Here is a 24,922-nt window from a genome sequence, read left to right on the forward strand (position 1 = left end):
CCCCTTTTCCCAGAGTGTTGGCGTCCTTTATCTCCGCCTGACCCCTCGCCGCAGGCCTCGACAATTGCACAGGCCATTGTTCGAGCCACATCCTGCCACATCCTATGAGCACCACCCACCGAAAGGCACCTCTCTCTCTCTCTCGGCCATACTCTTCCGCTGGCTGTTAAGTGCGACATATTTGCCTGGCTAATTTCGCACACAGAGCGCCGCAGGACCTACGGTTCACAGTGCTTGGCCGAAATTTCGCTCGCCCATGTGTTGTGTGTGACATCATATTCGGTCGCCTTCGTCAGGACTCCCGCCCAATCCAGCAATCCTTTTGCTCTTCTCCCTCTCTGTCTTTCTGCATTGGCAAATCGTGTTTATGGCTTTTGCGGCTTTGTCTTTCGTTATAGGCTGATATGGGCTGGCCTGGGCTTCGCTTTTATGTTTCGGTCTATAAAAACTGCGTATGGCAGAATAAGAGCCGGGAGGCGGACCTCACTTAACTGCCATCCGGTTGTGGTTAAGAAGTCCTGTCTTGTCGTCGGCCCCTGCTTTGAAATTCCGTTTGCAGAATGTCCTGTTCCCGGGTAGGATTGTAAGTGGTTTTTTAGCAATCTTTTCTCCGAGCCAAAATTCCCTTTGAAACCTCAACTTTATTTCCACTCAATTTTCCATGCAGTTGCTTTTACTTCTGCCTGCCCAATGAAGCAATTTAATTGAATGCCAAATGCAAATCGAGCGAAAGGATGGAAACTATATCTCATAGACATAGGATGTAAACATTTTGTAGCTGGAAAGTAAACACAAGTCATTTAGTAGGTTTTATGGGGGGTAAACTTTGTTCTTAGAACTATGTCTAAAATAAAGATTGGAAAAGCTTCTTCTTTTGTTAGAAACTTAGAAATGATTAAGTTCTATTTATAATTTATACATATTTATTAAAGACATAATTTCCATATCCCCTACAAAATCCCTCACTAAACCCTGCAGCAATCGATTATTTGCCGAGAGAATTTAACCTTTAATGGATGGCAACAACACAGAGGGAATTCCCTGGTCTTTCCGTGATTAGAATCTGGTAGCAAGTGTATGTGTTCACGTGCACCATACGGTGGAGAGTCCGTAGTCAAAAGCATACCCAGACCACTCTGATTGCTCAATAATAATGCCTCTTCGTAGGTCCTAGGGACTCGAGTGCCCCATTTGTCTGCAAAGGGAATTTATGGCAATACCCAAATCAATCCGCACATTAATCAGCAGCCCGAGATTAATTAACTGCCCTACTGAGGCAGTGTAGAGAGTGTGAGTGTGTGTGTATGCTCCTTTGTGGAGTGTTGTGAATGAATGTCAAACATAATGACACTCATACGCACCGTGGTGCGACAGTTGACACGCTATATCGGCATATCGGATGCCCGCCACTTCAGCGCGTTGTGTGCTCCAGGGGAGGGCCATCTAGCTCAGTTTTTTACATGTTTTTTATACAGTGAGAGAAATATAAATATATTAAGTGAAGTTTTAATGGAAAAATATGTGAATCGGGTTTCCTTAAGAAATATTTGAGCACTATTCCAAATGTCAATGTACTCCTTCTTTATGGAACATAAAAAATAATTTTAAAATATTTAAGGGAGCGCTTTGAAATCTCTAGAGTTTTTAAAACCCTTTCAAAAGTGTCTAAAATTATGCTACACAATTCTAAATTAAAATTTACACTGCTTTCGTTACCTTTAACAATATCATTGCATACTTTTAGACAAATTATTAAGAGGTTTCAAATCCCTAGAGATTTCTAAAACACCCAAGATGCTATTCAATTTTATTTTAATCACATTTCGAGTGATTTTCTTGCCGTGTGCCCCTTCGCGCCTGCCATCTTGTGGCGCCTAATGAAGCGTAAACGGTAATTGACAGCTCAAAGCAAAGCTCAGGAGCTACATGTGACCTAAAATATTCGACAGCGACAGTTCGACAGGCTCTGGAGGTGGGTTCATTAGAAATTCGCAGCCAAGCGTGGCGCGGCAGCCAGGATGTGTTGGGATGGTATAGAATGGCAGCCAACCCGACCCGTGCCCAGGCTCATACCCAGACTCGTACTCGTATCATTCCATGCCAGTTGGCAAACACACAGAGGGCACTCTAGTCTGACTACAATAGATCCCTGGGAGGAGGAGTAGGGGTCCTGCTATATGGAGTGTGGCATCAACAGCGTTAAAGGTGTCATAAATTAGGTTTGTCACCTGTACACCTGTGCGCCACACGCAGCAACAGCAGCAGCAGGGGAAGTCTGTGCTAAAACAGTCCCTCTTCTCGCTGAACTAAAAATCCACAGCCGGGAAGAGAGAGAGACAGCGAGAGAGTGAGAGCTCTTCCCCTGCCAGGACGAAAAGCTTCGAGGGGGCAAAGCTTCGTTCCTGAAGTTCCAGCCAGGACCAATGTGTCGGGGAGTGCGCAAGGTCAGTGCAAGCTGGCAGGGAATATGGCAAAGGTGAAAGCTGCCGGGAGCGGACTGCATCTCCTGCGGATTGCTCTCGATTGCACCTGCAGCCTGCACTAACGCTGCTGCTGAGGGAGAGGAAAGCTCTTCGATCCGGCCAGCCTGGTGATAACAAAGTTGAGAGCCAAAGCTCTCTGGTTAACAGCTCCTCCTCGGGACAAGCAAGTATATAAAAGGATGCTCGCTAATGGCGCACTTTCAGTTGGATTCTGAGCGAGCTGACAGCAGGACAGCAGGAGCTGGGTAGGAACCGAGAGGAGTCGAGCCGAGCTGAGTGTAACACCGAGCCGAGTGGGAAATGGACACAGCTAGGAAAACTAGCTCACCGTAGTGAGTGTGTGCGAGTGTGCGTGTCTTGACTGTGTACCCATAACCGTGTTCGCGACAGTGTTAGTGGCGTGTGCGTGTGCGAAAAGAACAGAGCTAGTGAGATGCTCAACCTGGACTGAGACTGAGCGCCAGAGATAAGGCCGGGATAAGGCCGGAATCCACTCCGATTGACCAGCTGAAGCAGCCAGCCACAACCATCGCACTGGCGTCGTTTTGCGAGCGCGGCTTGATGCCCGACTCGATGATGGACATGGAGCACCGGGACCACCAGCTGCACCGCCAGCAGCAGCACCACCACCAGTCCGCCCGCCAGGTGGCCAGCACCAGTACCAGCACCTTTGCATCGCCAGCGCCGGCGGCCACCACGGCCAGTCCATCGGCCGATCATCGAGAGCGGGATCGGGAGCGGGATCGGGACAGGGAGCGAGAGCGGGAGCGTGAGCGCGAGCGGGATCGTGACCTTCATCTGCATCATCACCAGCAGAGCAATGCAGCCTCATCGCCGCTGCCCGTTAATGCCACCATGCAACTGCATCAACAGCAGCAAACGCAGCAGCCGCTGCAGCAGCAGCAGATGCAGCAGCAGCAGTTGCCGCAATTGCAGCAGCGCGACCATCACCAACAGCAGCCGCAGCAGCAAATGCAAAATCAGCAGCAGCTAATGGCACCACCACAGCAGCAGCAGCTGCCACACAGCCATCATGCGCTGATGCAGCAGTCGCAGCAGCAGCAGGCCATCCACCGAGCCGAGGCGCGACGAGGTGAGCTCATCCTAGACGTCCTGGTGGCTCATGGAGAGTGTGCACTGTAGGCTGGCTGAACTTGTTGCGCGGTCTCCAAGGACCCAAACACCACCAAGAACCAAAAAATAAACCAAACGCTTTGCATCGACTAGCGACATTGATTCGAGAAGACGCAATTTGGATTTTGTATATATGTTTTTTTGAACGAAACTTTCTTTTTTCTCGCACACATTCTGCACACAGTCCATGAGAAGATCGAAAGGATAAGAGAGTCCTGCTAAAACCCAAGAAAATAACTCTCAAATCTTAATGAAACTTGATAGTTTATGAAATAGTTTTCCCTAATTTGTGTAAATAATATGGAAATTCCACGAGCAAAGCTATAGAAAATAGAAAATGCTTTCAAACTTTCGATATTTTACTCCCTAGAACCATAATTTTCTTAGCTTTAAGAAGAATATTTCTTTGATTTAATAACCTACAGAAAGTGTAGAAAAATCACCCATTTCTTTCGATCTTTTGATGCCAACTGGCTGTGTGTGTATCTCTGTTTAATCGGGTTAGGTGTACATAAATGTTGATATATCTGTGGGCCATTTCACATGCATGCTAATCGCTTCATTAGGACCGACAAAAGGATTTTCAGTGGCAGCTAAGGACGAGGCGAGGTGTCGGGGCAGATAGTCTTTCCTTTCGCATTTCCCATGCAAAATTCAATCAGGAATTGCTTTAACTTATATACGAGCACGGGCATAACACAACAGCAACAACAACAACAGCGCACACAGCAACACCAGCAGAAGCAGGAGCAGGAGCTGGGAGCTGGGAGTTGAAAGCAGGACCAAAAGCAACAACGAGCTGACCCATTTTCCAGAGCAAAGCTTTTTGCCAGGGGCTGCCTCTGACGTATGCGTTGATGTGGTGCGGGGGCTGGGGGTGAGTAGTGGCAGAGTATGGGTGGTATTTGAGCGGGTTGCCTTGAGCGAGTGGGTGGTGCTGGAGCTCACGCGGGCGAGCGAGAGCGAGAGATGGAACACCGCCGGACAGCCGCTGGCTGGTCATTAAAAAATTATGACCACACATTGTTCTCCGAGATTGTACATTAAGGTAAATTCAGCACTTTTTGCTGGCTTTTCCTTTGGCCAACACTCACACACAGGCACACACAATTGGAATAACAAAAATTAAATAACCCGCAGCCAAGTGCTGTTTGCAGTGGCACTGCTCAAATATTTATTAGCGATCAATTGGGCTACAGATAACCGTGCTGTGAAAGTTGACCGTGTTTTAGACATTGTTTATTGAAATGGCCACCTTTTTCCAGCAAAAGCTATTAAAAACAGCAATTATTAGCTTGTTTTCAGCTTTTTATTATGCCCAGTGCACAGTTATGGATATTTTCCATTGGAAAAGCTTTGGGCAAAGCTATTAAAGTTGTCGTGACATTTTCTGTTGCGATGAAGTTGTGACGTTATCAGACGGAAACAAAACATCTTTATAGTTTAAATAAAACACCTAAGCATGTTATAATGATTTTTTAAGGTGAAATAAAACCTTAGATCATGATAAAATTGGAATTTTATTTTGTTAAATGGGTTTTATTTGATGTTTTGTTTATTTTCAACTTACAAAATTATTCTTATATCTTAAATAGCTTTACAAAAGGGTAAAAGTATGCAAAAGAGAATGCTTACCTAGAATACTTGGATAACAACTTTTAAAAGTTGTAAAATTACTACAGATATCTGTGGTATCTTTCGATATAAAAAAAACCCTCGGTACCCTTAAAGAGTTTCAAATTGTTTTACTTTCAATTCGATTTAAATCCTGCAAAAAAAAAGACTTAAGCCGAGGCAATTAAGGTTGAAAAAAAGCACCCACACACCTAATTACATTTTGAGCTGTGTCCCATTTTGCTATCTTTTATCATTTTTATGGGAGCCATTTAGCTATAAATCTATTAGATCTGCGGTCACTGCGCCCCGAAGCGTTGCTGGCAAATCCAGAAAGCCTTTCATCTTGATAGAGCCCTTCCCCCCGCTCTCGGATTCTGCCCCGGCACATTCAAATCGCAATTATTTCGAAATCAATTTCAATAAAAGTTTGCTGCGGCCAAGGAGGAGGCAGGGGAAAGCAGGAAAGGTGGCAGGGCAGCAGGTGGCAGGAGGTAGAAGGCGGGAGCCTGGAGGCTCCTTGAATGTTTGGCAGCTTGTTGGCTTAGCCAGGATCCAGCCAGGATTCGCCCATCAAAGTTTTCCTTTTTCCAGTGTCGCCTTTCATGTTGTGTCTGTGAGAGTGTGTGTGTGTGTGCCAGTGTGCGGGGTGTGTGTATGGAGTGCCCAGAGTGTGCGGGTGAGAGCTCGTTAAAAACACTTTGCTGACGTCGTCGTTGCTGGGTGTTGGCATTGTGGCAACTTTTCAATGAACTGTAATTGAAACTGAAATGCAAACTGTGCCGCTAATTGCCAGCAGTTGCCGTTGCAGCTGGCAACGAACCGAAAAGCGGAAAAAGCCAGCAGCAGTCGGAAAATCCAAAAACCGAACACCAATCACCGAACACCGAGTGCCACAAGGCAGACAAACAACAAACGCGTAAACAGCATTTAAATGTGTTGCATGAATAATTTATGATTTCGCCTTCGGTTGTGTAGTTATAGTTAGTTTCAGTTGACAGTTTCTCGTTTTCAGTTTCGTAGTTCGTCGAAGCATGCTATTAACCCAAAAAAGAAAATGTAAACCCCAAAAAGAACTGCATGGCAAGGATCACAGGATTAAGACAAACACAAGAACCAGCTCCCAGACAACCACATGATTGAGCCGATATGCATTCCCGATTAATTTCTCTCTGTTATTCGATTTATCGTATTCTTGCAGATACACAAGCAAAACATTCACATGGATTTCTCTATTGTAAGTCGCACCAATTTGGAACAGAAACCCTTTGTCAAAAACAGAAAAAGATCCCCACATCCCACAGCCAAAAATCAAAAACGAAACAGAAACAGATACAACACAAAGCTACTTTTTTACTCGTTACATGATTAAACTATAAACTATAACTATGCCTATATCTATATCTTCTTCTTCTATCTATCAACTATATCTATCTACGAGTATTTGCTAAGATGTTTCATTTAAATATGCACACTCCTTGTTTGCCTGTATCTATCTCTCTATAAATGTAAACGTATTTTTCCAAATATTTTTTGTTGTTCGGTGAGCGCACCTAAGTATGCTACAGATTTTTCCAGGCTCCCCAAAGGACCAACGTTTTGACTTTTACGAGGCCATCGAAATGATGGCGCATCTCAAGTATCAATAAGCAGAAATGGGCGACTTGTTGCCCACATCTTTTTCTCTCTCTCTCTCGGGCAGCAACTTCAATTTTTGGCTAAACTTTAAGGAAAAATTCGAGTTTCGTAATGAAGAATGCCCGTTCCGTTTTTGTCGCATTTTTTCCGGCTCAGCAGTATTTTCTTTTCTTTTTTTTCTCCGACATTCTGTCTGCGATTTTTGTATGCGCCAAACGGAGGTCTTTCGTTTAAGACTTTTTTCTGTACTTTTTTTCCTTGGTGCCAAAGCCAACGCTCCGCGCATTATTCATGTTACAGGCTGTGCAAGAGGAAAGCGAGTAAAATACGAACGAATTTATAGCTTAAGCCTTAATTTGCAGCATTTGCTTTGAGCACTTGATTCCATCTAGCCATGCTATATGTATCTATAAGTCATTTTCCGTTTTCTCGCCACGTTCTCTCGCAGCGGACGAGGAAATCAGCGATAAGGCATCAACATGCGGAAAATTGCTAATATTTCTATCCGTGGCACTTGTGATAATGACGTTACCATTCAGTCTATTCGTGTGCTTCAAGGTAAGCAATATGAACTAATTAATTATTAATTATTATCATTATTATTCCACTTCTCTGAAATTAGTTCTTGATTAACAATATATTTGAAAACCTCTAGCTAAGTTTAGTTTGCATTCAGAATATTTTTTTGTTATCTGTTTTCATTTTGTTCTTGCATTTTTAATTATTTTTTTTTTTTTTTATAAGAAAGGTAAAAGTAGTTTTAATAATTTACCTAATTTTGTACTATTATTCATATTTATTTGTAATACGTTTATATCATATTTTGTATTTTATTATTATAAAATATGTTTTTGACAATATTTAAAAAAAAAACTACTTAATTAATTTCATTATTTTCAATATTGTTTAATTTAGCTTTTAAAATGTATTTCTTAAATCATTTTTCTAGTACTTAGCTGACCTATTACAATGCTAGTAACCGCTCCCAGGGTATTTTTTTAATTTTTAAACTCCACCTCCTTCCTGTAATCCTTCGAGTTTCAATTTCATTTCACGAACATTTCACTCACGTGCCACATTTTCCAGGTGGTGCAGGAGTACGAGCGCGCGGTTATCTTCCGTTTGGGTCGCCTCATGCAGGGTGGTGCCAAGGGCCCAGGTGAGTACTCAGTGCATAAGCGACAGGTGCAGGTGCAAGTGCAGGCGCAGGTGAGCAGCAGGGTAACGATTCTATGCAAATTTTAGTGCCGCTTGCTGGCGACAAGAATTTGTGTTAATTGCTGCACTTGCTCCAAATTAGCGACTCTAAGGGCGGCCTCAGTGCCTCAGTGTCCGTGTGCTCTGCTTTTGCGCTCCCATTCCCAGGGAGGAAGAGATTAGGCAAATCGAGGCGAAGTTCTGACACAGTCAGAGAACACTAGTCTACAAAACTTGGGACTGAGGAAACTTTTTTGAAAAGCATATAAGCTTAGCTTTTTAATTTTTTTATAATTTTTTCATATAACAAAATTAGGTTATATTATTTAAATTTTAAATTTTAAAGCATAACTATCGAGAGCAGGATAAAATCAAAGAGAAAGGTCCGATATAATATATCAAAAATGTATGTACATTAGATAAAGCGAAATTCGGAATATCAAAAAATATTATAGAAAAATGTTTATTATATTATTCGATTAAAAGGAAAATATCGTTAAGTAACAATGTATCGAAATTTTGATTTCTTTTCGATTATATTTAAATTATCCTTTAAATTTAAATTGTTAATAACCCCTTTAAACCAGGTTCAGAATATATATAATACTTTACTACTGTCCCTACTTTAGGTTAATTTCAACAGAAAATTCTTGTAAAAATATACCCCATGCTGACTAGTGTTTTTTTTCGCTGTATACCAAAACGAGAGTGTAATGCATCTTGGCCGTAATTACAGGTATCTTCTTCATCCTGCCCTGCATCGACTCCTATGCCCGAGTGGACTTGCGTACCCGAACCTACGATGTGCCACCGCAGGAGGTAAGTTCCGGCTCCGGTTCCGGTGCCACTTCCGGTGCCCAGTTCCGGCTGGAGAGCAGGGCCAAGCAGAGCGGTTGCAGTCACAGCTGCCGCTGCTGCTGCTGCTGCCTTTTCTTCGATATTGTTGTTGTTGTTACTATCAGTGTGTTTTTGCTGCCCAGCGGAGCAGTAAGAATGCGAAATTCGTTTAGTTTATGTACTTCAAAAAGCCCCCCTCACACATGACAAAACTTTAAATAAGTAAAAAAAAAAAAGAAACAAAAAACTATGCCAAGTAAAGCAGAAACCAATTAAACTTTTAGCTTTTGCCACAAGTTATTCCAGCCAACACGTTTGCTAACCAGATGTACATATATCTATATCTATAGATATATATGTATATGTGTATTTTTCAGTTGCATTTTCCGTTTCGAGTTAGTCAAAAAAAAAAAAAAAAAAAGATACAGATACAGAAACCCACAGATACACAGATACTCACACGTAGACACACAGACAGGCACAGATTTTTTTGGTCCTGTTGGCGGAATCCGCCAGAGAAGCTTCGCTGAACATTGCCGGAAAATCCGAGTTGTTGTGTGTTGATTCTGCTGACAGGACACCCCCACATGCACACCAACCGCACACATGCACGGAGAAAAAAATTAAAAATTCAAGGAGCAAAAATTCGTGATTTAAGAATGATTTATTCATGGCATAAATCTTTAAATAACGTTGAGCTTCTCGGCCGCAGATAGATAAATTTTGTGTTTACATTCAAATGGAATCGCAGAGATAGAAAGATTTATTTGGAAAAAGGTCCTTAACCTTTAAGTAAAAGCAGGGTTATTTTCTATATACAAAACCAGTTTTTTTTTTCGTTTTCCATGTAATTTATTTATTGCTATGAATAANACTTATAACAGATATTAATTGCACTGTTCTTTCTCAACTTAAAAATAATCTGACTTTAAGAGTCTTTTAAAATCAGATAGATTAAATTCAAATCTAGTAATATTTATTTAGTGAAAAAACAAATTTGAATTTCTAAATTAAAGAGTTTTGTATCCTGAATAGTATTATTTTTTTTTCTCTGTGTATCCAAAACTCTGACATGAACAGGAACACACTCACACAGACACACGGCCACAGGACACGCAACTGGAGCGTGAATTACGCATACGCAACGTTTTCTTTCTGTTTCTTCGTTTCTCTTTCTTTGACTTATGCCTCGCCCCCCCGGTTTCTTATCCACTTTTTTTTTTTGTTGTTGTGCTCTTTCTCCCCACTCTGGTTGTTCCTGTTGTTGCTGTTGTTGTCGTCGCATGTCACGGTGTTTACTTTTGGTTTCTATTTTCTGGTTCCCCTTCGTTGTTTCTTGTCTTTTCTTTTCTTTAAGGTTTTGGTTTTCTTTTCTTTCTGCGTAACCGTGTTTCTTCCTGCTGCAGCCTCTCTTGCAGTCTCTTTCTCTGTCTGTCTCACTATCTATCTCTATATCTGTGTGTCTTCCTGCTCTCTCTATGTACTCGTTTATCTTATGTCTATGACTATCTGTATCTCTTAACATAACTATCTCCTTTTCCCCCTTAAAAAAAAACAATCCAGCTAAGAAACCTGCTTTCTAAAACCACCAACAAAAGAAAACAGCATCATCAACAACAAAATTAAAAGCGTTAAATAAAATATATATTTTCCTTAAAAACAAATTTCTCTGTATACACTATAAAAAAAGTTGTTTCAAACCTAAAATTTTATTTCTGGTAAAAAATTTAAATTAATTTAATTTAAATTAGCTATCTTCAAAATTAATCAAAAAAAAATAAAATAAAATATATTAAAATTTGAAAAATTAAACGAATATCCAGGGTTTTGAAAAAAACAACGAAATATTACAAAAAATTAATCATTTACCAAAAGAAAAACCACATAACTTAAAATTTCAAAACATTACTTTTAATCAACAAAAGAAAAAGCAGCAGCATCCAAATTTTATAATCCAAAATATTTACTCTCTCAGAAGTCCATTTAATTTTGAAACTCCATTATTTCTGAGAGGCTCCATTTTGGTTTATTTAATAGCGGTTCCTACGACTAAACCGCACTCACACTCTCTCCTACGCATTACTCACATCATAACACACACTCTGAATCAATTGCTCTCTCTATACTCCTCCTCTCGTTGTTGTTGTTGTTGTTGTTGTTGGTAGACTTTGTTGTATCCTATATATCAAACATACATATATACAAACTCTATATACATATATTTTAAATACTTTGTGTATGGTACTTGTTGTCGTATTGAAAGTTGAACAATGTTGCAGATTTTTATTATTATTGCCATTGGTGTGCACTCAACCACTACTCACAGATGCAGCCCACATACATACACACACCAGCCTCACCTTTCCACACTCACGCACACTCAGACACATACAGGAGTCTCATCAAGATACGCGCTCCATTTATTTTGGGAATTTTCTCCGGACAAGTCTTTAGTTCGCTTACCTGATCTTTTATCGCAAAACCCCCCCACATTTCTCATTTTTACCTGAACATATTTCATTGTTCGCTTGGCAGACTTAAATGAAATATGAAATGAAAAGCGATGGCAAAAGTGAATTTAAGATAGAAGTAATGGTGTAACGATGGTTCGATTTCAATTCGCTGGCCTTTCCAGCCTTTTTTCCCACCATCTTGCTGACGTCACGTGGAGCAAACTCATACAAACACACAACACACACAGCAAACCGAAAAGCCAAAATACAGTTTTATTCAGTTTCTGTATAAACCCCCTCAATATATATTTTTCTCCTCTGTTTTTTTCGTCCTTTTTTTCTTGTATATCTGCGAATTCCGCCAGCATTTTCGTGTTCCATTTGAGTTTGTTCGGTTTTTTGTGTAAATCGCATGAAGGCCACTGCGGCAATGCCCTCGGATGAACAAAAAAAAAAAACAAGCAAAGCCCGCTCAGTCATCTTCTCGTTGACGTTGTTATTATTCACACACACACACACAGCAACTACACACAATCTCAGACTCCACACACACACACATTTATCGCCCAAACAAAATCTCCCTTTAAGTGCATACGAAATGCGATTTTTTGGCGCATCATTTCGTTTCACTTTCATCTTTGGTTTCCTTTTTTTTTTGTTATTGTTTTTTGAGTTGAATCGAGCATTTCATTTTGAATATCGTATCGTAATCGTTATCGTAATCGTATTTAGTTCTTGATGTCTTTTGAACATTAACTTCCAGTTATTACAATTTGCATAGTTAAAGCTCTGATTGTCTCTCTTGCAATTAGAAATGAAACAAAAACCCAAAATATAAGAAAAAATAAAACAGTCAAATATCAAAGCAAAAGTGAAAGAATGCATATCAACTGAAAATTCTAACTCTCTCTGTCTATCTATCTATCTGTCTCGCTCTCTGTGTTCAGCCGAGCATCACATAAAAAAAATATGGAAATTATAAAGTATATATCGAATTGGTGGGCGGGGGCGGGGCAAAACCACTAAAGAACTGTACCATTACGCATTGGCTCTCTGTCTCCCTCTCACTCAGACACACACGCACACAGCCCTCCCTTTTCTTCACCCCCTCTATCGCTGTCTCTCTCTATCTTTATCTCTCTCTATATGTCACTGTCACTCCATGTCTGTCTCTATCTGTGATGAAGAAATGAATGTCAAATGTTTGTTCACTGAACACAGGGTGCAGCACTCACACCACCAAGAACTTCACACAGATACACACACACACACACAATCAAAATTTAAAAAACCCAAGGTCTTGCGTAGCTTAAAAGTATGCAACAGAAATGCAAGTGGAACCCCCAAGAGATAATTCCCTTCAATGCACACCCCAAAAATCCCACACAAGCTACCAAAAACCAAAAATTAACTTTTAATCAGACTATCTATCTATCTCTCTCTCTCGCTGTCTATGACTGTCTTGCTCACTCTCCTGCTAAGCAGCCACCAAAAACCGATCTCTCCCACCGTCTCTCTATCTCTCTCTCTCTAACTATCTCTATGTCTCTGTCTCTATCTGACTCTCTATCTAACCCACGCTCTATATATAACTCTATTTATATATATGTACTACCTCTCTCTGTCTCTATCTCTCTCTATATATATATATACCAACATATATATTGATTTTGTTTTTGAGCTATGTAAGTTTTGTTTAGCAAAACAGTTTGTTTTTCCATATATAAAACAAAAGAAACCGGAACCAAAAACAGAAAAACCAACAAACCAAAGCAAAAACCCTCACACCAACATAAAATATATATAAAAAAAAATATATAGAAAATACCGAAATGCACTTATTTGATATAAAAAACCCCCACTCTCCCCCCTCGGTTAAGCGTTCAAATAATTTTTGAGAGCATGCTAAATATATATTTCCATAAATGTCTATTCTAAAAAGCTTTCTAACTGTCTTTAACGAAAAACCAAAAGAAAAACCAAAGAAAATACAAAACAAAACCATAAACGAAAACAAACACTAGCAACAGATAATGTTTACCCAATGTTGGTCTAACTTAAGTACTGGAAAACGGAAACAAAAGCCAAAACTAATGCATAAAAATTCAGAGAATCAATAAAACACCACCGTCACACACACTCACTCAAAGCACACACAGAAATACATACAAACACAAACATCGTCGAACATTGTCGTTTAGTTTACACACGCTTTTAGTTTTTGTTAAACAAAAACATATCGCCAAAAACCACCCCCCACCAACCCCCAAAAAAAGAAGAACAACAACAATTATTGTATTGTATTGTGTACAACTAACTAAACTAATTAAACGTTACAATTTGATTTGTTTGAGCACGAGCGACAAAAAGGACGCACTCCCCCTCAATAAACAAAAAAGCAAGAAATGCTAGCAAGAAAGCACATTGCATATATGCGATATATATATCCGCACCACGGCGAATATGTATGCACATATATCGCTGTGCCGATCTGAGCAAACGAAATGAGCAAAAGCAACCCATGTCGAGTTCATCTATGTGTGTTTTGCGTGGTTTAGGCTGTTAAAACGTGGTAACAAAATTCAACTCAACCTCAACTCCTGCACGCATGCAGGCCGAATAAAGCCAAGTTAAAAGCGAGAGCATTAGACTAAAACGAGTAAAGCCAAAATGGCGATCGCGTTAGAATCGTAACTCTGTAATTGTAACTATCGTATAACTGTAATGATGTATAGTAGCAAGTGCTAGAGCTATAGCCATAGCTAGTCCCAGCATCACAGCATCAGTAGTTGCCCCATAGATACGATATATAGTCCATAGCTTCGGAGATGTGAAAAACCATGACAAACCAGAACAGATGGGTGAGGGCCCCCCACAAAGACTCTGTCTCTCTCTCTCTCTCTCTATAAATCTTACTCTGACTCTTTCTCTGTCTCTCTGCCTCTCTCTCTCTGTCACTCTAAATACTAAATACCAAATACCAACTACCAAATCAAAGATATTTTCAGTTGAAACCAATATCGTTGACCCAAGTGCTGACACATTCCCAGCATCAACTGTGCAAATTGTAATAAGTAACCTAATTATGTTTAATTGAAAACTCATTAGTTTAGGCGTTACAGTGTATAAATATGCAGTGTGTATGAACTATCGTTTGGAATTTTCATTTTCATTTTCATTTCATTTACCACCACCTCCACCACAGCCACCTCCAGCTCCACTTCCACCTTCCACTTCTATGATTTCATCATTGATTCCTCAACGTTTCTATTGACCCGTTGCCATGCTCATTCAATGCTGTATTTCCTCGATTCAGACTGTAAAATGCAATGAACAAGCAAGACTTATCCAGGACCCAACTCACTACACACTGCACACACACACATACTCAGAACAAAACCAGCGCCCAACTGCCACCCACAAACCGCCCCGCCCTAGCAACTATTGTTGGGGAAATAATAAGCCATTGTTCTAGCCAAATTGATTTAGGGCTCTGTCCATGTTCGCCCGGCTTTCATAATAAAGTGAGTCGTCGAGTCGTGCATGATTATGCCAAGGTATGCAGAGCGAAGGTCCTTGATGATGCATTTCAATAGAGCAGAGCACACACAATGCAATGCAATTGAATTTGTCGATTATTTGTTTTAGCTAAATTGAACAAGCAAAAGCCATCATTCATCGTAATGGAGGGCACACAAATCGCAACGGCTCAAAGGTTTCCCTTAAAAAGTAATCATACGCACTGTTGGCCCGGAATATAAACAGCAGCTTTATGGTTTTAGTGCCAGCTAAGGCACAGCAAAAGAGGTTAATACTTTATTAGCAGCACAAGAAACACTTGGAAAAGTAGAAACCAAAAAGTAGAAAACAAAATTTAGCTTACTTTTGGTCTTATGATTAAAAATATCAAGTATACGCACTGTGGTGCGGTTGAAGAAATTTTAAAATTTTAAATTCTTTGTTAATTAGTAGCTAAGTTAACAGATAACTTTTCAGTCTTCTTGAATATAAAAATATAAAATAAGATAGACTCCCTTTGCTGAATATAACTTAGTTAGTTACTCAATCCTGAGTGGATTTAAAAAATATACTCCTATTAAAATAACTACGCTTATCAAGTACCTCTTACAATTATTATAAATAAACAGAGAAACCCCGGACAAGATTTTTACTATATAAATTTAAATAACTGGATTTACAGAGACACTTCTGTGCCAGCTCCTCCAGTTGCTGCTCACATTTCAGTTGATTCTCATGCTAAACTGCTAGAGATTTGCTATGCCTCCGAAAAGTTCGCCCACATAGAGGCAGAGATGATGGTAAAACCCTCGAAACTGGCCGAGTGGAAACGATGACACTAAACAACATTGACACCACAGAGCTCCAGCGCTTTTGTAGGGCCCGTAAAAAGCGGTCTAGACTGCGCCGAACAATGTTTGGGCAGGTCATAAAGCGCAAAGCGAGGGAGCAACTTTCTGGCCAATGTATGTATATATGCACTTGTGCGGGATAGTTTTGGCATAAGTTAAGCCAACTTATGCGAGCAGGGCCTGTGGCCAAGGCAAAGGAGAAAGGAAAAATAAAATAAAAATTTGAGAATTCGATTTGGGCAACATCATGGACCGAGGCTGCTGACACCATTGGGGCAGGCCCACTAAACTTACGGTGTGGATGGGAATAATCCCGAGCCCGAACGTGTACATAAACCGCCCACGACCCCGTCACATCTGTCTCTCTACCACTGCCCTAACCCGCCACCCCACAACTTGCTAGGATTTATATATATATAAGACATCTCCTACAAACGATTTAATGCCTTTTGGTTGTTTGGTTTGATTCGCTCTTGAGTTTCCTACTTTTTCGGCTTATAATTTGTGTTCGTTACACGTGTACTTGTATAATTTGTGCCCCCACTCGCTCTGTATCTATCTCTCTCTCCCAATCTGTACTATAACTTATACACTGTAACCCCCAAGCTCTTGGGTTATGCTCCACGAATCGCCTTAGCGCAGATGATCGGATCCCTCTCGAGCCCAAATTGCTGGTTGGGATATAACTCTCGCTGTCTCCCCCGGATAAAGTTCGCTGAATGCAAAACAATGCGAAAAGACTTTGGGACTTTGGGATGTGCACAACACACACGCGAAAGCCAGAGCTAAAAATTCAAATGCAAATGCAAATGCTAAAACGCACAGTCACAGTCACAGATGCAATAATCAAAATGGAAGAAGCCCGGCCTTTGTGTGTGTGTGTGTGTGTCTGTCTTCCTGTCCCGAGGTCTGAGGCAAAAGTTTTTGCACTCCCTGCACTTAGTTCTATTAGAGAATAGCGACCCGACCCGGCCAAGAGGCCAGCGAGCAGCGAGCAAACGCCGTTCAAGTCAAGTGCATTCGCATTATACCCTCTCTCTCCAACTATCTCTTGGCTACGAAGTGCACAGCACAGCACTGCCACAGCACGGCCACCGATACAGATACAGATACAGATACAAATGTTTAGCTTATCACCATAGTGCCATAGTGCCACCCACATGTGTATATATACTCGTGTACGAATTGCAAATTTTTCAATGCGCGTCTATCTGTATATACGCACATCTCTCTCTCTATCTCTGTTTACGTCTGTATTCGTTTTGTCGGCAACAATAACAAGCGAATTTATATAAAACATATAGTACAAAAATAACTACAGACCAACTACAACAATAGCAGGAACAATAGAGAAAGCAAGCAAAGTGTCCCCAAAAACCAAAAAAAAAAAAACCCCACTGCATCTTGTAGGTTCTCACAAAGGATAGCGTTACGGTTTCGGTGGATGCAGTGGTTTACTATCGCGTATCAAATGCAACGGTCTCTATAGCGAACGTGGAGAATGCCCACCATTCGACCAGACTACTGGCACAGACTACTCTACGAAACACAATGGGAACTCGGCATTTGCATGAGATACTCAGCGAGCGTATGACGATTTCCGGCACAATGCAGGTGAGTTCAAACCAGTTGACAGTAGTTGCCAGTTGCCAGTTGGCCCCGGCCTGGGACAAGGAGCTCCAGCTCCGGCTCCAGTGACTCCATCGAGCTGCTTTTCCTCTAATTTACTTAGTTGCCTTGCCACACACACAATAGAAATGTACACTGGGAAATTAATTTGTTAAGGGGAATTGGTTGGGAAAATGAAGTACAAAGCTTTGTAAGGTCTCCTTTGGCCTTTCCCAGCTTCAAGAGCCAATATTCCTAATGTTTTTTTAAAGATAAATGCCAATTGTTTTCTGATGAAATATTCTAAAATTTAAACTTCTAAAAGATCCTGCGATCCTTCCTGATTTCAGACATTAAATGTTTTTTAAAAGTTATCAGAAAACGAGGTGGAGCTATAAATATTTATTTAGAATTTTTCCTATTGCGAGATTAACAATTTCAAGGAGTTTTCCAAGACGAAAAGTCCTAAAATATAAGAATGACATGTATTTCTGTCAAAGTAAAACCGTAGTAATTTCCCACCTAAAAATACATTTCAAACTCCCTTTTAGAGTTTATAAGATCCCTCTCGCAGTGCACAAACTGCATGGAAAATGAATGCAGCCAGGCAGCTACTTTGCCAGTTCCTTCTGCTGACAGATGACATTCAAGTCGCTGCTCCTAATTATGCAGCATAAACCTTAAAGTTTTGCGGTGAAACTCCTCCAGAGGCTGGAAAATATTAATTGCGAAATTTAGCAGCTGCCAAAGACAGCGAGCTTCGTGCCCGGCATGAGAATAATCTCGGAGCCAAAGTGCTTTTTCATTGCACAAAATTGAAAATAGGCAGCCGGGGAGGAGGAGTAGAAGAAGTTGCGAACCGCATATCTTAGCAGCTGCCAACTTAACCCAAATTCTAAAGGCATGCCTGGCAACGGCATCGTTTTATTTATTTATTCTTCATGCCATATGAAAAATAGTTCAAAATCAGGCGAAAATCTCGAGCAGCATCAGGCGGCGGCGGTGGTGGTAGCACGTCGAAGCGCACATGTGAAAAATGCCAAGTTGCCGAGGCTTCGCTCCGTCGCTCCTCCGAGTGCTGCATTTTTAGTTTCTCATTTCAAGGATGCTGCACGACCCACAAACACAATGTGGCCACATGGAGCTAGGGGGGAAAATAAAAGCAGAAAACCGAAAAACAAAACTGTTAACGACCTGAAAAACGCGTGTAAACAAAAACTAATGTATTTTTACTGCTATTTCTCACACGGCTCATCCACCCACCGACTGAACAACTACCAACCAACGTATCCACATTCACCTACACCTCAACCACCTGGCGTCCAATCATAAACAGGTTCAACTCGACGAAGCCACCGATGCCTGGGGCATCAAAGTTGAACGTGTTGAAATGTAAGTAGCACAGCTTTTTTAACCCCCTCTGCAGCACACTCAGTTGCAGTGGCAACCTGGAAAACTTTCTATGTCAAGCTATAAAAGTAATTTTATAAACGGTTTGCCTCGACTACAGTCGAAGTTGATGATATGCTCTAAAGGATGCTGAGAGCTCTGGCTTTACGGCTGCTTACGATGTGATTTCTGTAAGGGCTTGGATTAGGTTCAAGGAGTTTGTATTTTAAGCCTGGTTTTAGGAGAGTGAAAATCTGTTTAGGGAATCTCAGATTTAGCTGATGGTGAATTTGGTTTCTGATTAATATTTGTTTGTTTTTAAAGATATATTTAAATAGAGTATCCTAAAAACTTTTCACTAAATTCTTTGCTTAAAGAACCATATTTACTAAAAATCCAAAGTACCCTTTATTCCCATTCCTGCCAACACTTTTCTCCCGAGACTAAATTTGTTGCCAACTTATTTATTTAACTTTTGGCACTGTAAAATCCTTTCAAATTCCATTTACCTCAAAGGTGTACAGGTGAAAAATCAAGTATTCATCGCCAGTTGCCAAAGTTTCTAATTGCGTTATGACAAACCAACCAGCAGGTATCCTCTCCCCTGTTTTCTGCTGACTAAACCCACCAGAGACTTGAGTTTTTGCCAGCTTATGTAACATCTAAATTGGCTGCTCCCAGAACGGTGGCCCCGCAAACATTGTCATAGCCGCGACAAGGAGGGCCAGCCACATCAGTAGAGTTGGCTGTCGCCTATTTGTTCTACCATTTTTCCTGGGCATTTATCACAACAATAACAATAACGCTGGATGATGGCCAGAAGTGTGGGTGTATGTGGGAGTGGGCTGCTGTTCTTTGTCTGTCCTGTCACCGAGCGGGGCCCCGTTGTTGTAATTTATTATATGCCGCTCACAGGGGGCAAGTGGCTACTACTTTGTCAGCTTCAGTTTCGCTGCGCCAAGTGTGACGTTGGTACGTCAAATGCTTACATGTGCACGGGAAACAATTAGAGGGAGCTTTATGATGGTTGATTTGAGGTATTCTTAATGAAATTTCTATAGTTTACAATACCAAATCAAGGCATAAATCTATTATTTCTTTTGGGTGAAATAGAGTTATTTCCTTATTTAATAACTTCAAAATTCAAACCAAGCCTGGTTTAAAGCCTCTGTTTTTTCCGCGTGGCCCTCAAATATGGCGGCTGGTAGCAGCGGCTGCTGTTGGCCATGTTAAAACAGCTGCAACAACTTGACGCGTTGACGGTTGTTGTTGTGGTTATGCTGCTGCGGCGGCTGCTGCTGTTACTACCTTTTTACCAACTCCCATTTCCCCACAACAACCCTCACAAACTTGGCCTGTTTCATTTTATGGCAGTTGTTGAATTTTTCATTACTGCATCTGCCTTTCTTCATTTCGTTGGCATTATTGCCCTGGCTCCCTGGGTTGTGTTATGAAAATTGATCAGAAGCTTAACAACTTCCTTAAATGGCCAATAAAATGATGTGAGAAATTGTGCGCCATATATTATTCCGTTTAAATTTTAGATAAATAGGGCTTTTGTATATTTTTTGATAAATTAAACCCCATGCTTGGTTGGCTGTGAAAAATACTGGCTGAGACCGCGAGACGGCCGAATTAAAGATGCGCCATTACGCCGAGCTGCGAGGCACATTAGCAGTCGCTCCGCACATTTCGGTCTGATGGCAGACAATTTAATATGGAAATTGCCAAGGACACTGGAAGAAATGTGCTGGTTAAAATATTTAATAAAGGGAAAAAGAAAATAAAAGATCTAGTTAGAGACAAGAAGTCATCAGAAACCGTTAGTTTTTAACACAGCTCAAATATCGCCTATATTTTACTATAATTCTCAACGGGTTCTAGCTAGAAAGAAGTAGTTAATTCCTAAATGTAAATTTGTTAAAAAATACATACTTATTTGGTAAGATTCAATTTAATTTTATCAAAATAAGGGGACCCAAGATGATTTTTAAGTTTTTTCTCCAAGACAAAATTCTTAAACTTCACTCTCCACTGATGTATAGTTATTTTCTCTCAGTGAGTGAGCATTTTGTGAGAATAGAAATGGTGTTAGCTTCGAATTACGGGTATTTCCGCTATCTGCCCGTTCATCCCAACCTCCCCCTGGCTAATCTCATTTTCTCCATCGACCGAACAGCAAGGACGTGCGCCTGCCCGTGCAACTGCAACGCGCTATGGCCGCCGAGGCAGAGGCCGCCCGTGAAGCCCGAGCCAAAGTCATCGCCGCCGAAGGAGAGCAGAAGGCATCTCGAGCACTACGCGAGGCGTCGGAGGTGATTGGCGATTCGCCGGCGGCCCTCCAGCTGCGTTACCTGCAGGTAGGTCACTGACATAGCCATTAATTCTTTTCCAGGAAAAGTTTTAGTAGAGGATAAGGATGGTGTAAGTGCATGCAGTAGAAAATATATATATCACATAGTGGGGACAGTTTACCATTACTCTTTATGAATTTATCATGAACTTGACATATTAAATATTCATGATTTTCCACAGACACTCAACACCATATCCGCGGAGAAGAACTCGACGATTGTGTTCCCGCTGCCCATCGATTTGATAACGTATTTCCTGAAGACCAACGAGGCCACAACGCAGCAGAATGCGGCAGCAGCAGCGGCAGCGATTGGCAATACACCGCCACCGTTGCAGCTAGCACCGCAACAGCAGCAATATCAGCAGCAGCCGTACCAGCAACAATATCAGCAGCAGCCGCAACAGCAAATTCAACAGCAGCAACAACAACCGCAGCAACAGCAACAACCGCCGCAGCAGCAGCAGCAAGCGCCTCAGCAAATGCAACAACAACTGCATCAGCAGGGACAGCAGATCTCATCCGCCATGTAAATCCGCTTCAGTTCATCACATTGATTCGGCCTTGTCGAATTGAAAATGCTCTGCACAAAGCTAAAGGAAATTGCGGGGTATCAAAGCTTAGAATTTTCAATTTAAAAACCTTAAGAAACAAAGCAAAAGAATGCTTTATAAGGGTTCTTAATTATTTTAAACTGCAACCTAAAAGCCTAAATACTCGGTATATTCTTCGAACGTATCTTACAGGGTATCAAGGCTAAAATTTAGCACTATAAAACCCTAAGAAACCAACAGCAGTATTTTTGTTAGTTTATTACACATTTTGTAGTGTATTCTTCGGTCCTTTTTTTTATTTATAATAAATTAATGTGTACCAAATCATAAAAGCTTAATAAAAGTCTTAGAAACACAAACACTTTCAGGAATATTTTGTTTCTTTACTTATTTCCAATTGCTCGTATTGATACCCCTTAATAAGCCATAGAATTCAAGTGTTTGTGCAGAACATTTAATTACATAAATAAAAACCAACGGAAACAACGATTCAAGAGAATCAAAAAAATGTAGTTCATAACACCGATAAGTGCGATTCGAATGTGTTCGCCGGAAGAAGGCCCCCATTACTAATAATATTGGGATTCTGAGGTCATATAGGTACGAAAATACAAACCTAGACTAGTTTCATACGAGGCGAGAAATAGAGTTTAATATTTGTAGCTTTACGACCAGAGGATGCAATTCTAAAGATAATACGTAGGACTTAGCAAGGTGCAATTTACCACAGTATATATATAAATATATAAAAAAAATCAGCATATACATATAAATTACAGGTAAGCCTGTCAATTGAAAAAGATAAATACAAAATGAATAAAAAATAAAATCTCTAAAAAACTTCGCACATAACATTTAGACAGTTATCGAAATATCGTAAATACTCCGCAAGTTAATAATTCAAAATATCATAATTAAATCAATGGCCGCTCAGGTGAAAATTCTAAAACCAACCAGTTTTGAGAATCTTGAATTCAAAAATTCGATATAGTCAAAAATGGTTGGTTTGGTTTTGTATTTTCACACCTAAAAACTGAGATGAACATAGGTTTCTGTTATTTTTGGTTGTTTTTTCGTAACTCCAAAAACGTCCGTTTTCTTAAAAGTCAGTTAAAGTATTATCAAGAAGGAAACATTCGATATAAATTTATTTTTGAAAAAATAATAAAATTAGAATGTTTTTAGTTATTTTATACGGTTTAGCGAAGGCAAGGTCAAGTTTAATTATTATTCATCATATTTCTTATTTATTTTAATCACACCAAAGAACATTAACTGCATTAAGAAAACGGGCCCGGCGCATAGTATTTATATAAATCATATTGAACAGTTGATGAAAGCATTTTAAAATGGATTAACCTGGTTAGAATACAGGCCTACTTTGGGCAGATAATAGACATCCTTGAACAGTTGATGGAAGCGTTTTGTAAATGTTTAGCCTTAAGATGTTTGCCCTGTTAATTATGGATGACTCTAAATATATATTGCTGTATACTTAGCTCTTGCATATGAATGTATAAAAACGTGATCGGCTATGCCTCGATGTACATTAGAGAAAATGTTGTCCGCACTTACATAAGTAAAAATACTTTAAAGTCTTGGTATTGATATTCGATATTGATATTGATAACTTGAAATATTACCATGTGTATAAAATGTGATGATAAAAATTGCAGAGTACACCCCGGATTCCTAGTTACTTCAATTGTTATTCTGTTTCAACTAGAGTTTGCCCAGGATACTAGCCGATTTGTTCGATTAACTAGCCCTCGGACGACTGTGGCCGAGACCAGTGGTTGCCATATGGAGCCTTACGATCAAATCCGTTAGTGAGCAACGTTCGTAGGTCCAAATACGAATGCCAAACAATAAATAAGAGTAATACGAATTTATTGTACATACAATAAACAAAAATAGCGAATATGCCCAAACTATACAGAACTGTTTTACCCCAAAATGCAAGGCGGATATGTTATATATCCCCTACATACATATATATTCGCCCATATAGGATATACACATCTCGCAGGACCTTCTCTGTCGCAGTAGCGAATACAAAATGAATACATTAATCCATTTGTCAGTAGTCACCAGCCCCCAAAAAGGATAAAGCAAAATTAACCTAAATCGAATTAGAATCGGTCCTCTCAAAGTGCATTTGCAAAACACAGAAACGTTTACTTTTTAGCGCACTTCATGGATTTAAATCGAGTTATTGCATTAATTATATATACATATACAAGACAAAACATAACGAATTACATATTATGTACAATTTTGCCTTTGAACAATTTTTAAACGAAAACGATTTCATTATTCTATATACATACATGTATTAAACCCGAAAAGGAACAATAAAATACAAAATTTCATTCAACTTTTTTGGTATCCAAAAAAGCGAAAAACAAAAAACTATGGATTTTAAATATTGTTTGAATTTATAAAAGAGTTGGGTAAGTTATTTGAAATAATTATATTAATTTGAAATAATTTGAAATTATATATTATATTATGACATCAAAAAATTGCGCCTTAAAATAAAGTACCATAGAGCATTGGTGGTAACATATTAGTTTTGTGACCTAAATTGGCACATTTTCAAATTTTTCGCTCGCTTTTCGCTCACTTAACGCTCTTTTCCGAGTATGTTTGCGATCATTAAGCGAATCTTCAGTCAACGCTCGCCTGCTAATATCTTTTCTATGGCTGTTCCAATATAGACTAGACTTAAATATTATTAAAATCATCTCAGCCTCTTTTAAAACAAAATAAAATATTCGTTGAAAAAAAAAAACCCGAAGAAACCACATTTGAGTCCATTTCCCTTCGATAAGAAATATGTATCCTCAGAGATCCTCAAAATTTTAAAAATTTAGTGCCGAGAAGCTTTCAAAAATTTATTAATGCGACTAGAGGATAAAAAATTGAACTTTTACCTTATTATTACATTACCTTTCATTTTATACTTGTTTTTTTTTAACCTCTAAGTACTTGTCAAAATACTTATGCCACTACATGAAATCATAATAATTTATCAATTTGTTTTTATCTTTTTAGGTTGCAATGAAGGAATATTATTTAAGTGTTTTTAAAGTTTATATCAGTTTTATGCAAAAAGTTAAAAAAAACGAATTCTTTTAATGAAAAATTCACATTTGTCAAAATAATTATGCCGACTAGTGTAGGTTTACAATCATTCTGCGACAGTTTTGTCGTTTTACTATCTTTTTAAGTTCCAAAAGTTATTTTAACCCAACATGGCCTTTTATTATTTGCTAATAAATTTAGAAAT

The 24,922-nt window shown here is 39.7% G+C and overlaps 1 protein-coding gene across 2 annotated transcripts; it reads left to right on the forward strand.

Moving 5' to 3' along the window:
• The first annotated feature begins 2,603 nt into the window (after nt 1-2,603).
• Nucleotides 2,604-24,047, forward strand: LOC138927852 (band 7 protein AGAP004871-like). Of its 2 annotated transcripts, XM_070285756.1 has the most exons (9): nt 2,604-3,576; nt 6,433-6,468; nt 7,318-7,427; nt 7,956-8,028; nt 8,803-8,885; nt 17,137-17,340; nt 18,671-18,726; nt 20,903-21,083; nt 21,259-24,047. In XM_070285756.1, exons 1-9 carry the CDS (start codon nt 3,045-3,047, stop codon nt 21,607-21,609), a joined length of 1,626 nt encoding a protein of 541 aa, XP_070141857.1. In that variant the 5' UTR covers nt 2,604-3,044; the 3' UTR covers nt 21,610-24,047. The 2 variants fall into 2 exon arrangements, with proteins under 2 accessions (XP_070141857.1, XP_070141858.1); XM_070285757.1 differs by lacking the exon at nt 6,433-6,468 and having other exon boundaries at nt 2,605-3,576.
• Nucleotides 24,048-24,922: the final 875 nt, after the last annotated feature.

Source organism: Drosophila kikkawai, chromosome 3L (genome assembly GCF_030179895.1).
Source record: "Drosophila kikkawai strain 14028-0561.14 chromosome 3L, DkikHiC1v2, whole genome shotgun sequence".
NCBI classification, from domain to species: Eukaryota; Metazoa; Arthropoda; class Insecta; order Diptera; family Drosophilidae; genus Drosophila; species Drosophila kikkawai.